Source organism: Acanthaster planci, linkage group LG14 (genome assembly GCF_054643075.1).
Source record: "Acanthaster planci isolate LZ-2023a linkage group LG14, COTS_SCS, whole genome shotgun sequence".
Taxonomy (NCBI): Eukaryota; Metazoa; Echinodermata; class Asteroidea; order Valvatida; family Acanthasteridae; genus Acanthaster; species Acanthaster planci.
Window position 1 is genome coordinate 4,537,584 of NC_141790.1, and position 16,646 is coordinate 4,554,229.

General features: G+C 42.9%; 1 protein-coding gene across 1 annotated transcript; it reads right to left on the reverse strand.

The window, feature by feature from the left end:
- Positions 1–6,569: 6,569 nt before the first annotated feature.
- On the reverse strand, positions 6,570–11,153 carry rbm18 (RNA binding motif protein 18). Its single transcript, XM_022244681.2, has 5 exons — positions 11,042–11,153; positions 9,488–9,614; positions 8,900–8,995; positions 8,443–8,564; positions 6,570–8,302 (listed from the first exon to the last, which is right to left on the reverse strand). The coding sequence occupies exons 1-5, from the start codon at positions 11,119–11,121 to the stop codon at positions 8,143–8,145; spliced, it is 585 nt and encodes a 194-aa protein (XP_022100373.1). The 5' UTR covers positions 11,122–11,153; the 3' UTR covers positions 6,570–8,142.
- Between the last annotated feature and the right edge of the window lie 5,493 nt (positions 11,154–16,646).

The window sequence follows — 16,646 nt, forward strand, 5'->3', positions numbered from 1 at the left end:
TCTGAGCGATCGGCTGGGGGCTGGACCCCTATTCAATTATAGTATGAGAATGTACCGGGACAACGAGAGTAATGGCTTTTAAACCACTCTGAAGTTCAGCATACCGGCTGATCTATTTATCTCCACTTTCCACACATCAAAAAGCCGGGCGGCCCATACACACTACTATATCCATGGTGCAACAAACCGTGCCAAATGTTGAAATAAAAAGATATGGTCTTGTTACCTTCTCTAGCATTTCCCGTCATTTTCTGGTCGGTTACAGGGGTCCCAAATCGGCTGGAGCCTTCCAAATTAGATAATATTCGAGGTTGTCCCCCCCCATTTTGCCACCTCCAACATTTATTTCATCATCAGATACGTCCAGAAATACTGGGTATTGATTTGAGTCATTACTTAAGGGTGATTCGACATTATCTTGAAATGAATTTTGAGTCAGATATATGGACAAACCGTCATTACTGGAATACATTATGGTGGAGCTGGCACAGACCGACAAGAAAGTACAATGTAGAAGGAAGGAAGTTCGACAGCAAATGACCTGTATGTTGTCATTGTTTTAATCGTGCTTTCAGCAAGTCAGGCTATTCGCGCCAGTAACTGTACGTTTATTCATACACTTTATTAATCAGCATCACATTACGGAGTTAGGAAGAAGGTCCAGTTTTAGAGGCACGAGGAAACCGGAGTACCCGGAGAAAACCTGCGAGAGCGAGTATGGACTGGAAACCAAATGCACTTAAAGCCTGGGCCAAGCCAAGACTCGAACCCGGGTCTCATTGATGCAACTGACTGTCATGACTCCAGCGTGAAATTTGTGTCGAGTGCAGCGGCATGTTTGTTTGACTTTGTTTAAGTAACAGTGGAGGGCGTGTGGGCCATTATAGGGTAAATGGGACTTTCAATAAATTCGGGGTCTAAAAGTGTGACTTAACCCTCAACTTCTATCACCCAACTAATCCAATTTCCCTTCCCTTGTAATTTTTATTTCAACAGAAAACTTCCTAATGTAGCAAATTAACAGCTACAAATAGGATATTTTCTATCCCAAAACTGTATTTCCCCCAACATTCCCAATAAAAACTTAGAAACCAATAAAGTAATTACACGAAAAAGTACAAAAGGTCCACACAAGAACTTCTTTTACTCGTCATTCCTCATCTTGTAATTGTCATTTTTCAATACATAATGGTGCCACAAATCCCGAAACAAGTACGAGAAATGTCAATGAAAATGCAAAATAAATATTCAACTGTCTCTTGGTGGGCGGTGTAGTAGTCCCGGAAGCAGGGGGTCGATGCAGAGGGGCTGGTGGCAAGAGTCGCACTCGATGTGCGTCTTCTTTTGCTGCCCTTGGGAAGAGCAGAGGACATATCGCCAATAGCAGTAGTCACCGTAGCTGGTCTTCTCCAAGGAAATGGGAAAGTTGAGTTGGTAACTGGTGGAGTATCTTGCTGGGGTGGGTACTCGGGTAAGGGTTCGTTGAAGAGAAGTTCGAGTTACAAGCCAAAGTAGAGGAAGGAGAGGCGGTGACCAACAGCCTGGTGCACACAGTAGCTGTTCACCAGGGTCAAGTCTAGCAAGTAGAAAACAGCATCTTGTACCACTTCAGGGACTTGCGAGTTTGTCTGTGATTTGCCGCTAGCTGGTCGCTCTGTCAACGCCTTCCATCAGGGCGTTGTACTCGATGACGCAGGCTGGTTTTTGCTTTTCTGCCCCCGTCCAGTCTCACTTGCTGGAGCCACTGAAATCTGCTCTATGCACAGTGGAGAGCATACGGATGTTCCGTTTGTCTTTCCACACTAGTGCCAGAAATGAACCATTCACATCCAGTTTAGCTGACCGTACGTTGTTTTGCCCCGCTGGAGAAACACAGACTTTAAGTCCTTTTCTGTTGGGCATGACAGTGCCAACGACGTTTAACTTCTCGAAGTGAAGTTGGCGATATAAATCTGGACTGCTAAAGGCCAGGTCGAGGGCAAGGTTGTAGCCCTTGCCATTCAGATTTCTCACAAGGCCCATCACCACTTATGCCGTTGCTGGGAGCTCTCCGTTGCTTTGGCTTGTGTAAATCTTGAAGTTGAAGCAGTACCCAGCGGGCCCTCTTTCTCGGGTTGTTAGTAGCAAAGCGAAGACACCCGTAGAATTTCAACAAGGAGTCGTCGACAGAAATGTCGCGCTGTTGAGTGTGCACAGTGGATAACTTCTCCAAGAGATGGTCGATAACAGGATGGAACTTAAACAGGCGGTCAGGGCAGTCCTCCAACATGACACTGTTGGCGTTGAAGTGTACGGCCTGCAGGATGGCAAGGAACCAGTCTCGGGGCATGATGGACGGGAACAGGCTCGTCTTCAGCAGTGGATCGGTCGACCAGTAGCTGTGAAGGGTGGGGTGTTTTGTGATACCCGTCATGATGCAAATGTGAGGGTAGCAGCAAACCACCAGAGTGCCCAAGAAAGGTGAGACAGTAACTGGTCACAACGCCCTCGCTTGGTGGCAGGTTTGAGCTTCACACTTTCCTGTGCCATCTTACCACCAGCTTGGCCATGCTGCTGAGCAATCAGTTTGACACTGACAAAATTTATAGTGAGCTTTTATACGTGTGTGTCTTTTGAAAAAAATACTTTCCAGTTGCCTTAAAGCCAATCCAAACCCGCGTGCGTACCACCGCCACATTGTGTCAGAATTGGGATTGGTTTGATTTTGAAAGGAAAGTGCACAAGTTGATGTTCATATTTCTGGTATGCAGCAGCCGGTGCCAGCCAAAGGTGTGCTTGGTGCAGTAATGTGTGATGCGTCCTGCTAATCCTCTGCAGGCATAGTGAGTGCAAACATGGCAACGACTGCGCTGGATGGAAAGCTACCTGTGCAGTCCCTCAGGGACTACTTCCCATCGGCCAGTGGACTGTTATACATGATAAATGACGAATAGGTGGTAAACCCCACACCGAGAGCAATATATTGCCACCTGAGGGAGGATGGGGAGACCACATCTACATCCCCTTGCTCCAGAAGAGGGGGGCCATGATAGAAGTTAAGACCGAGACCAAGACAGACGCTGACCACCGCACGGTAGTCATGGCTGGCACCTGAGAGAAAAGTGCCGATTTGGGGGGCCAGGAGGAATCAACGGGAAGGGCCATTCCGGTCGATGAATTCGTTACTTCAATCACTCATGCCTTTTCTCGTTATCGCGTCCCAACTGAACAGAGGGGGCAGTTCCTGCTGGACTACCTACGAGGTGCCCCAAAGGTGGAGGCAAGAGCCCTTCTTGTCAGGGGGGGGGACTGGAGCCAAAGAAGTCTTACAACACCTAAAGACCTCCTATGGGGAACCACTGACCAGTGGAGAGCTACAGCGTTAGCTGCTGGACCGACATCAGCAGAAGATGGAGATGGTGTGGGAGTATTCGGTGGCACTCCAGCGTCGCTTCTTGCGCCTGCCTTCAGAAGAAAGATCCCGAGCCCTACAAACCGCCCGACACCCTCAGGTTTGTGGATGGTTTCGACCAAGAGGGGCTAAGGCATTCGTCCTGGGACTTGCTTGACAGAAATCCGTCCATGACCTTTAAAGAGCTGAAGAACTGGGTCATCAAACGAGATGAAAGGGAAAATGCTTGTGCCAAGGTGGTCCGTAGTAACCATGTCGCCGCTGCAGAACTGAAAGAAAGCAACTCCTACCAGCGCCTGGAAGGGCAAGTGAAAGCCCTGACTGAGTCTGTGAAGGCGTTGATGCCTTCAACGTGGCCGCCCCGTTAGTCCAATCCGTCCCATCCCGATGCAATGTGAGGTCAACAACTTGGCACGTCCTTATTCACCACATCTGCCAAATGGTCCAGCAGAGGTATTCCCAAATAATGTCAGATCCCGCTGGGTCCCACCATTCATAGCAAGGGGGGGGGTCTAATCTGCCAGCCGGTCCCCAGGCGTACAACAATGTGACCCTTCTACAATTGCCACAAGACGAGGCATTTTGCTCGCCAGTGCCCAATGAACCGCTACGGATCTTCAGGCGTACCATATCCCCGAAATCAACATGGAAGTCGACAGGAAAATCACCTTAGGCCACATCATAGTGTTAATCAGGTGGGAAACCAGCACCCTCGACTGCAGGGAGCCAGGCAGTCTGAGGGAAGAGAGACAGCTCCACTTGCCCTGACACATTCTTTGACCGAGCAGTAGCAGACTGTTTTGGGGTGGAGCTTCAACTGGGAGGTTTACGTGTAAAATGTCTACTTGATACTGGCTCGATGGTCACCACAATCACAGAGGGTTTCTATGAAAATCATCTGAGGGGGGAAGGGCATCCCACTACAGCGTTTTCCAGAACGTTTCCAACTTGTGTCGGCAAATGGTTCCAACATCCCTTACATAGGGTGTTTTGAAGCTGATGTGTTGCGCTGGGAACCCTCATCCCTTCACGCTTGATTCTGGTGATCAAAGAGGCAGCAAATAGCCCACCTAGTCACTCACCCTGTATTCTGGGAATGAATGTACCGACGATGTGCTGGAAGTAGGTGGGCTTGATGGTGGTAGGGGAGCATCTCTGTAAATGGTCCAGGTATGGATTTGTGCCAGTGTGGGAAAAGGCTATGGCTGTAGTCGAAAAACGACTCAAGTTCTCAACGATAGGAGGGCCAATCTGCAGAGCATTCATACCCAGGAGGGCCCTCATTGTCATTCCAGCAGGTCAGGCCATCGTCATTACAGTCACTGCAAGACCAGCTCCTGACAATATGGCATACCAAGCTGTTTTGGAGCCAGAGGAAGGCTCAAATCTTCCGTGCACTGTCCAGCTTTGGCGGTGTTTTGTAAAGGTTATCAGGGGAAAATTCTCCATCACTTTGACCAACGTGTCCGGCGCTGATGTTGTGTTAGCCAACAACACATGAATCGGAACATTATACCATGCCGAAGAGGTAGAATCAGACCAGATTGTGGGAAATAATTGTACCCTTCAATGCCAGCCAACCCAGTTGCAAGATGTTGAAATTAGATCTCAGCCCAGACCAGACGAAGTAGCCAAATTTTCGGACTTACTGGGGGCCCATGCTAGCGTCTTCTCCATGCATGACATGTCATTAAGCATCGTATTGATACTGGTCAATCTCCACGAATTCAACATAGGTACCGATTGCTTCCTCCGTCACAATACCAAGAAGTCCATGCCCACATTCAAGAGCTGCTTGAGGCTGGAATTATCCAGGAGAGCGTCAGCCTCTGGGCATCTCCTATTGTGGTCGTCAAGAAACGAGACGGATCCATAAGACTGTGTGTGGAGTATCGGAAATTAAAATGTTGTGACCCACAAGAGCTCATTTCCACTACCCCACATTAATTGACGAGTCTCGCCAGGCACTGGGTGAAGCCAAGTTTTTCAGTGTACTCCACTTAACTTCCAGTTACCACTAGGTGGAAATGGCAGAAGATGACATAGAGAAAACTGCATTTATCACCCCCATTCGGCCTTTGGGAATTCACCAGGATGCTATTTGGGCTATGTGATAGTCCTTCAACATTCCAGCACCTCATGCAACGATGCTTCTGAGATCGGGCCTTTCAGAGTCTCCTAATATACTTGGATGATGTCATAACCTTTTCCAACACTTATGACGAGAACTTGAGAAGACTGGAGCTAGTGTTCAGTCGGCTTCAACAGTATGAGTTGAAGGTGAAAACCTCCAAAAGTGCGTTCTTCAAAACTGAGGTGAAATGTATGGGGCATCTGGTCGTGGCAGGGGAGCGGGTCCGACCTGACCCAAGCATGATAAGCGTGGTCAAGGATCGGCCACAACCTACTTCTATCACCGAACTGGATTTTTCCGAAGATTCATCATACACTACTCCAGCATAGCAGCACCATGTTTCTCCACCTCGAGGGTACCTCCGAAAAGGGGAAGGCTCAAACAAGAGGCAAGCGTCAAGAAATCACGCTGAGCGAACAAGCACCGGCTGCTGTTGAGACCCTGAAGGCCAAACTGACGGAAGAACCAGTACTTGCCTTTGCTGTTTTTTTCTCTTCCTTTTGTGGTAGAGACTGATGCAAGTTTAACTGGACTGGGGGGAAATTTTATCCCAAGTCAAGGAGGGAAAGAAGTCAGTAATTAATTGCGTACGCCTTGAGGGCCTTGCGTCCAGCTGAAAGGAATGACCGCAATCACTCAGCTTTCAAGTTAGAGGTGCTAGCGATCCGCTGGGCAGTGTGTGGACCATTCTGAGACTACCTAGTGGGAAACATGTGAGTGATTCTCACCGAGCACAATCCACTGATATATAATGGACACCGCAAATTTGAGTGCGATACAGTTGTCATTGCAATCTGGAGGATGGAAAGATTTACATGTACATGTATCAGGAAATTTTAAAGACTGGGCTAAAATGTATACTCCTTGAATCTCCCAATTTTGCACCCAACAGCATAAGACATACGGCTGAAATTTACTCCGTTTGTACCAACGCCTAATGTTCTTTGCAAATGCATCAGCATTGGGTGTTTTCATAAAAGCACACTGCCCAATTGCAATCTCTTCAGTTGCCACTTAAATAAAAATCTCACTCATCACAAAGTCTATCTATCGGGAACAATTTACTTCACCAGAGCTCAGTTTAATGTTCACTTGAACTTGATACATGTACTCTTGTCTAGGAGTCAATAACAGCAAATTATTTTCAAATGGAGCCTTTATGAGGAGTTCAACCAGTAATAATTACTGTACAATCTACATTATCTATCAGTTTATAAAGAGCACAAGTGTGGACTGAATGTACTGATATGCTCTTGTGCAACCTTGAATGTACTGCTAAGGGCCATATGCCCAGCCACTGACCACAAAACATCTCTGGTATGAAATCAACCTTAGTGGGACTCTTTGGGCTTGTTTCTTCAAAGGAGGGATAGTACTCGTCCATATATGTACTTTAAAGGGAGCACATGGACTCTACATGTAAAAAAACTACCCAAAATTACACATCTATTCCATGTAGCTCTTTGGAAATCAGACCTGGAGACCAAAATCTAAGCAAATTTGATACCTCAATTTAGTAAATGACAGATGAGATTTCTTATATGCCAAAAAAGAGGAAAGTGTACAATGTGACAAAAATGCAATGAAGTGCAATTCACCATGACTCGGCACTTTTTAAGAGAAATTTCAATCCATTTTTAGGTTGGGCAAAGATTTGTTAAATTTTTTGCAATAAGGTTGGTCTTAAATATTGCAAGAACATCATCTAGTCTGTTCAGAGCTAAAATTCCAACCTTGATGAAATTCTGTACACCCTCGTGCATTCTCCAGATATGAGCGTCAGTCTGACCCAATCCTTGGACTTTAAACGAGAGAGGGCGGGCACATGCTAACGGTCTTGCATTTAGCTTACTATGGTTATGGAGATAATCTGATCAATACAGGCAGAAGGCCCAGCTCGCCCTCACTGAATTTCTTAATCATTTAGCTGAAACAGTCAAATTTATTAGAACACTTAGCCATGACTCTATTCAAGGCTTTATTGACTTCATGCCTTTATCCAGTTTTTCTTTGAGATCATCCACAATGTTTTGGTGAGTTTCATTATTCTTCAAATGCAGGAAATTTGACAGAAACTTCTTATACATTGTACTTTTTAACTTTGCTACTTGGAAGCACTCTGGTAACATGCCATAACATTAACAGCAGTATACATGTATAAAAAAGAAGAAGCCTAAAAGCAATTTGGACATAATTGCTTCACATCTAAATTAAAATCCTTAACAAATTGCCTGTACATGTGAAAAGGTGAAAGGCTTATGACCCTCTCAATGCCCAAGTCCAGTTAACTCAACATATACCCTGCTGCGTGCCAATGTTGAGTGAGCATGATAGGGAAAACACGATCCAACTACCTGGAGAACAGGTACCTTCAATGGTTTTTTAGCAACCAAGCAGACTGAATTCTCCAGATAATTGTGCTGATGTGATGAGTAACGTGAGGTGTCACCAAATTTTCTCAAACCAATCCACAAAGATGAAATGCAAAACTAATTGAGACTGCTTCAGTCTGTCCCTGCAACTTCCAAGTATACCAGGAGTTAGTCACAGAGCACTATGGAGGGTAGAATAATACACATGTAATATTGCACCTGTACAAAGTGAGTTAATGCTTGTGTCACCTCTTCTTGTATGGTTTAAACCGCTTGTCAGAGTGTCCTTGTCTGCTGGACTTGCCTCTTGCTAAACCAGGGAATGTAGGGACAACATTGAAGTCAGCGCTGGCATTCTCCATCTGTCTCAGTTTGTTCTCAATGGCTCGGATCTTTGCATCATTGCTGTCCAGGAAAACCAAGCACAAAGTAAAGTTTAAACAAAAGGGCACAACATTTAACACCTATCCTATATGGAAATTTCCTGCATGTAAAGATTTTGATATGAGAGTATTGGTCATTTTCAGTCAGGTCATATCGCTCACCTATTAATCACTACTTGTTTCTTCATACTTGAGCCTGGAGTAGTTGATTGGTGGCCCCCAAAGCTGCTTGGCAGTTTGTCAGGAGCTAGAGAAGTTTTCTCATCTTCAATTGGTTCTTGTGTCTGAAAATTACAGCATAATACACTGAATGTACTCTCATATTGTATAACTCCAACAAGACAGACTTTGATTTGACACTGAAATCATTGGGTAAGAATGAATCAGACTTATCAAAGTCCTGAAATACGTAACATCTCTTGGACTAATTTATCACTCTGTAGACAGAAATTAAGATTTTAGCCTTCGTTTACATATAATAAACTCCAAGAATGCAGCTGTACTGAAGCACATCCAATTGCCACAGGACCACTATATACAACAGTGAGTGCCTTTGTGCCACCCATAAAACACAACAGGTTGAAATGCCTATTTGAAGTATAAAACCTTGTACATGTACCTTGAAGTTCGGTGTCTGTGAATGGGCCCATTTTACTGCAAGTCTCTTGTTCAGAGCAAGTTTACCATCAAGCCCATGTATGGCCAGCTCAGCTTCCTGTGGATAACAATGAAGACACAATAGACCATTGACCACTATTGACACATTTCTTATGATATTCAACAAAATCCAAACTTCTTGATCGATGCCATTCGTTTAAATTTTTTAATTTCATGACTGCTGGGATTAGATCGTATATAAGAACCAACACCTTCACAACACAAAGTAATGAAATAATCACGTTATCCTAATTTTTCAAATGTATGTATTTTTTAACACCCCCAGGAAGCGATATTAGGCTTATAGCTGACCACTGCATGATCAAAACATGACGCAAGGGCAATCAAACTGTCTAAGCTCTAATTGTGGACACAGGATCTGCCAAGCATTAGGGAATAAATGCTCAGCCATTATGCAAGTATTCATGCAGTGGGCTTTTGCATTATTCAGTGTGTGGAAAAACACTCATCAATAAAATGAAAAAAATAATATGTTAACAAAGATTTAGTAAGCATTAGCAAAATGCAGAGAAATTTTCGTATAATGTACCTCTTGTGTCTTGAAACTCACAAAACAGTATCCCCTTGGTTTCCCTTCGCTTGGACCTGTCTTGTGGAACAGAAAGTCAAACTGGGCAATTTCACCGTAGCGTCGCAATAACTTCAGTAGATTGAATCTGTATTTCAACATATAACAAATAAAATAATGAAATGTAGAAGGAAATGAAAGCAACATAGCAAACGCTTGCACGTGTATACAAGTACACACAAGGAGTTCAGATGCAACAGAATTCCTTTAATCTGTTGAGAATAAAAGCTTTGAAAAAGACAGACTACTGTATTACTTTGTGGACAAATGAGCACTTTCCATTCCATCATGAGACTTTTTTAAATTATAATCCACAGCAGATTTAAATTTGTCAGAGAAAATTAATTAGATGGATGACTTTTCCCCATCTTTGTCAAACTGGCATTTATTTAGTTTTTGCATCTTAAGTCTTTGTGTGTACATAGCACAACTGGAATGACGTAGTTGTCACATGATAACCCTAGTCAACAGCTCCCGTTTCTTTGAAACCTTCCTAACCACATCGACTGATCCAATTCTCTTTGCACGCTGCCGCCATAGGCATGCAGAGCCTTTAACTGCCAGTTTGTACAATCAAGTCAGAATTGCTTTGTCCAATTCCATGGTATAAGAACTCACGCAGCATAAGCATCATACACAGGAATCACTGAACTGGCTATATTTATTGTGTAAAGCTGCCAAATCGAGGTTCTGCATGCCTATGGCGGCAGCATGCTCAGACCGAATAGTATTAAAAACATTGCCCTTTTTTTCCTTCCCACAATGCCTTTCTACCATCGTGCAAAATCACCACAGACAGATAAATAAATAGACAGCCTGTTTGCGCATACTGTATAACCGTGATTTTGAGAAGTATGGGCAAATAATGGGCAAATAATGGGCAAAGCCTTGGGCGAAGCGATAAATGGCAGTGCGATTTTTGCGCAATATGCACAATGTACTTACATTGCCTGCATTTGTTTACATATGTTCCCAAAATATGTTCACTTTTTTACTCTTTGGGACTACTATCTCTTATTTTAAAATGCAGCAATGCATCATTTTGAATCTATGTGGGCCAGATTGGGTAAACATTGTACGTGACGTGTACTGTACAGGCCTACACCAAAGATAACAGCACCGCTTATACCGAGCGAGTTAGTCATGCAGACATCTCAGCACGGAAGACCATTGAGACCGTGCTTGTGTCGTGCTGAAATGTCCGGCTACATCAGGGGGGACCACTGAGACCGGGAGACTGCTGAGACCACCACACTGGCCCTAACATGGATGACATGCCCAAAGATCGTATAGCCATAGCACCTACGCCGCGCTACATGTACTACTACGGCCGCAGCGCAGACAGTACGACATTGAGTGACATGCGTAGTCTAGTCACACGGTACGAACGTTACCCGAGTCCGGCCAGCCAACCTTCTTTATACCTGCCGTTTTAACGTTTTATTGGACTAGTTTACAAGTATAATGGGAAACTCGAGTACTTTCACCCCAAACTTATCTGTATCTTGTCCTTACTCTGATATTTTTTCGTCGATATTTCCAATCCAAAGCCTTCTCCGTTCAGTTTTATCGAACGGACTCACAGTGGCCGCCATTGTAATTCACAACCATTATGATCCGAAGAAAGATTGGCTTCCGACCGCATGAGGGCGCTGTCAACACTTTTAAAGACGTACCCTTCGCCCGTCGGCCAAACAGGAGGTACAGGACCGTGGGTGCACTGAACTAATTGAAGCCCCATTGAAGACGATGTAAAATCGACCACGTTTGCAGCCCCGGTGCGGGCAACAGAAGTCCCTCAGGCCTCTCAATCAAAATCAAAGCGTTCTGGGGTCTTTCAGCTTTCAATTGATTTTCATTTTTAATAAGTTAACCAATGAAATTTTTAATTATCCACCCAAAACAAACTCACCCGCCCCCAAATGTGAACGTTCCCAATTCTGTCAGCGGCCATTTTTCAAATGACATCTTTCCCCACCTTTTCAGGCTCTTGGGACAATTTTTCAGTAGCATTTTTCTATGCTTCGCCCTGGGATGGGAGCCTTTGAATTTAGGGAGTTCATTCTGGGCCATTCTCCCACAATTCCACAATTTCTTGGGCCACATAATCTGCTCTTTTTCAAATAAACTGCAGGGGTACTTTTTGAGCGCATCCGCTTGGTGAAGAATTTCCCTTGAGTTGGGCAGTGCACCCCATGGGAAGGGGTGATGGCTTCAATGCACTGTTCGTGCATGACCTGTAACCGCGAGGTTATCAATTCCTATTCCTAGTGTCTAGCGCGGTGTTCTTTAATTAATTTTTTTGGTTTGCCAGTAGCAATACGTTAACATGGGCAAATGAGGGACCATTATTTTCACGAGCGTACAAACCGTACGCTGGGGGCCGGGGGAGGGGTGAATTGGTTGCGTATGCTTTAGAAATATGTTAAAAATGACGATTATCATAGACCGGCTAACTATCACCCCCAACTATATGCGTGCGCGTGCGGCACCTGGACTCATAGTTCAGTTCACTTTCAATTAAAGTTTCCCACATTAATATTACTCTATACAAACAGTTCACAAACGGTGTATATGGGGGCGCCCAAGAAGCAGTACTTGTCGAGCGGGGGTCCCCAGTTACCAATAAACAAAGTTCTACAAAGACAACAACACACTAACACTTTACAAATAACGCAACAAATAATAAATGCACGTGCACATGACCGTGTAGCCTTTGCCTGCTGCAACTCCGTAAGAAAAAAAATCATTACTTAAACAGTTAATTAGTAATTTAATTTTATATTTTTGTTTACATGCTGGGAGACTAGATGCACATTCAAGGAAAAATCGATGCAACTCCATAACTTAGAGTTATTGCCTATACTTGAAATAGCCCAACTGGAAAGAATAGATGTCCGCAGTGATTTTTAGAGCACAGTTGTAAAAAAGAGGATTGCTACACTCACGAAAGTTAACATTATAATTATACGTAAGGCCTTTTATGTAATTGTAAAATTCTTTTAATATGACCAGTACCAATATTCACCAGCTATTTCTTAACCACTCGACGATTTTCCCTAGTGTCATATAAAAAGCCCGCGATTCGGGTTCACGTCAATAACAATAATCCATGCAGTAAAGGGAAGCAGAAATTTCTCCGTTTTGCGGTACTTTGTTCCACGATAAATTGAACAATTTTTTTATTTTTTTCACAAATAGCATCTTTTTACTGGCCACACTAGTAAGGGCTATATGGAATGCCTATTTCTCTGACAGAACGTCTCTGAAAGATATCCCGTTTTTAGCGTACAGGAGTGCTCATTTGCCGCAATTTGTAATTCCGTATTACTTCAGACAAAAATGTACCCTACATTTGCATTTTCTTTGCATGACTTAAATTGTCAGACCACTAGTCAAACTTAATTTCAGTAAGAGGTACAAAAAAGGGATCTTCCTGTGTCAAAACGCCTCTAGAAAATATCCCGTTTTCAGCATACAAGAATGTGCATTTGTCAAACTTTTTAAATGCCTGTTAACTTCATGCGAAAATGTACCCTACATATTGAGAAATATTTCCCAGGATCAAAAGTTTAGAAATAATGTATCCTATACATGCTGACAACTAGTTTACTGTCTTTTGCTCGTATGTTATTGTGAAATTCCTTCCAACACTTCATTTCTGTAAGGGTTCTATTCATTGACGCCTCCTCTGTCAAAAAGGCCTTGAAAAATGTCCTTGCAGCTTTAAACATGCTTCAAAAATATTCAACAGTATATTATGGAACTTTTTTTCAGACCTTCTTCTGAGAAATAACGGTTGGTATGGCTATACGAAAATTGCAACTGAGGACGGGTCTGTGAAAGCAAATCTTGAAAAATAATCATTTGCTGTTAATTAAAAAACAGGGTTTTGTATGAATATTCCCTTAATTTTGCAGTTAGTTTTCAAAATGACAGAAAAACCCCTTGATTACTCTGTTTAAATTTATATGTGAGAATAAAGGGAACTTCACGAATTTTTCACGCAAAATTTATTTTGACATGCTATCTCCTTTAATATCTAAAAAGGAACTGGTGTCCATACTTTTACAGGCATAAATTAAAGCATCTTTTACGTTTGAACATACCAAATAATAGGTTCACTCCAGTATTATACGTATATCAGTTGCGCAAAACAAGTCTCAGTTGCATGTCACTTGGACCATGCTATGGTCCTCATGCTACATGTTCATTCACAGTAATTTGACGTATTTAACAGTAATTCAATCAAGTTGCATAGACATACTCTGCAGTGTGAAATTTCTTGTTTATCCTATTACTGTCCTCTGAATAAAGTTCTAAAGCCACATCGACCACTCTCGAGATTTCCACCTTATCATATATTCGCGATTGGTACTTAAATTTGTGACAAATACTTAGTTATTTGCTAAACAAAATCTTCAACTTACTCCAAATACTTGATCTCGCATTGTGCGAGGATTTGTGTGTTCTTGAAATGAATCTGACATTACTTACCGTATTTCCCCTCAACTCAAATTTCAGATTTGTTAGAGTATCATAAATCTTGTCCCCATTTTTCAATGCTTTGCCAATTAACACAGTGTTATATTCACATGAGAAAATGTTGCCAGTCACGCCATGGGCATGTTAATTGCTGTATTTCTTGGCATGTCAATTTTTCCAGTGAAATAGTGACACGAAGCATCTACGAGCTACTCACATTGCTATGGAGTTCCAAAGATGCCTTCGCCGTCGCCGTCGCGAACAAGTGAGCTCATGTGGGCGCCCCATATCGTGTGCCCTTGTGCATTTCACCAAATGATTGCCCGCCTGGTGCCCGCCTTCTCTCGTTGAGTTTCCAAGGATTAAGTCAGACCAATTATGATGAGGTGTTGACCGCTCACCTTTCAATCACATTAGAAAGCAATCCAATCCTTCAGTCTTCTTGGACCACCGCCGCATCGATATGTGGTTGCACTAGCACATCCCCGTTGACTCTCCTGTGGTCCAATACCTTATTGTCAGTGGTCGTCTCGCATTACATCAACCCCTTGTACCAAAAGCGGCCATTTAAAAATAAGCCATAGTTCGAGTTAAAGCTGTCATTGATACATTCGCTGCACCCGGTTGTTCACTTTTGGACCTACGTACTGCCTGTGTCAGCCCAAAATGGGCCTTTATATTTCGTCGACTAGCCTTTATATTAAGGCTAGTCACCTTTCATATCTCGACGACAATAAATGTATTTCGGTATTCATCCCCAAGTCTATAACGGATATACAAAGAGATGGCAACACTGGCTTTCTTTACGACATCTTAGATGCCTATTCCCCAGTCTTTATCCTTCGTCGATACTTTGCCGCTTCGAATGTTGCTATGGGTCAACACTTTTTGTTTTCCCCCTTTCTTCCATTCGGGTTCGAATAGTTGTAAACGAAGTATTACTAGACTACTGTGGAATATTTGATTAAATATAATATTAGGTCAAACACACGGACCCCGTGCTCTGACCATAATTCCATGCAATCCAATAAACCATGAAAATATATATGAATTGTCCATATGTTTCCTTGAAGTGCTCCATCCTCAGGCTATTTTTCATGCGTAAGAGCGAAGCGAAGAAGCATGGAAATCCAAAAAAGAAAATGAACTCCCTCCTCATCAGGTTCCACACAATGGTTTCAATTCTGGCAGTGTGATGCCTAGAAGTAAATGCCGCGACTATGCTATGCTGAAGTAAGTAACTTCATATCTGCCACTGTTCATGTTAAGGCAGAATTTAGACTTTAGATCTCGTGAGTCAGAGGAATTGTCAAACATCACAATTACACTTAAGCCTGGTTTTGAAATGGTGGGTCACATTATTTGCAAGTCGACGTCGACTCATTGTTAGAAGAATTATGAGGACGCTATAATGCGGTGAAATTTAACTTTTTAGGGATCTGTAGTTAAGATTATGGGCCAGACGATAATTTTCAAGTCAAGTGTTTAGCTTATCATTCCACACTGAATGAAATTGCAAAAAGCGTGTAAAAATTTAGCACTAAAGTTTAGCGTCAACCCTCCGAAACACCTTACAGGTTGTATATAAAATTTCCAAACAATTTTGACCCTCCTAAAATTGGCTCCCTAAGAATTTGCTTGTTTACCCATAACACCCTTGAGGGCGGCTGTATGTGTAAGGAACGGAAACATCAAGTACAAGAGTGGGGTCAGGGACCTCCAGTATGTCAAAGACGGCCTGCAATGGTGGACTTCAAAAGGTTTTCCCTTTACCGGAAATAGGTTACAGAGGTCATTTTGAATGGAAACCATCAACGAAAATCCAGTATGTTTACAAGTTTTCTTACGTCAACATAGCGTGGCATGGGCACAGCAGTCCTAGCTGGATGGGAGGCATGTGGATGGATACAGTGCTCCCAATTCCAACCAAAGGCCCACAAATCCAATATCATCCAACAAATGTATTTGTGTCAACCTTCATTTTTCTAACCCGAAAATTCAAATTTTAACATGCTATCTTTTTAATGCACTCGTTATAGCACCGATTGCGGTCACAATTTGGTAGGCATCTTGTACTTGGAGTACAGATAATTTAGTTTCACGAGCAAATACCAGCTGACAGTAAACACGCAATATAACTGTAATCAGTTCTCAGTGATATTTTTAAACAACTGGATTCATAAAACCTACATAATAAATATGGCTGTTAAGGCCCGAAACCTAGGTTCCAGGTCGGCAAACCCGCAGGCCAAAACAAAAAAAGACTCCGGTTTCTGGTCATGGGATTGGTCCAAAAGTGATGCAATGACGCGGTTTTTTTTCTTAGAAGTGATGTACATGCACATAATACTTTAGAGTGCATGGCCCTGTTACTATGAGATGTGTGAATTAACAATTTTGAATTAATAAAAAGACCATAAAATATGACGAGAGGCGATGGTTTCAGTCATCTCACTCAAACAAGAGGCTTCTATTCTTGGCAAGATTGAGCTTGTTAAAATACAGTAGCACAACCATGGACAAATTAAAAATGAATAATAAACTTTCAACTCCAGTTTCCGGTTTTAAATGACATGCTCATGAGGTAGCTGTATATGACATTCTTTGAACGTTGTTTTCTGCTTTAGCTTAAAGG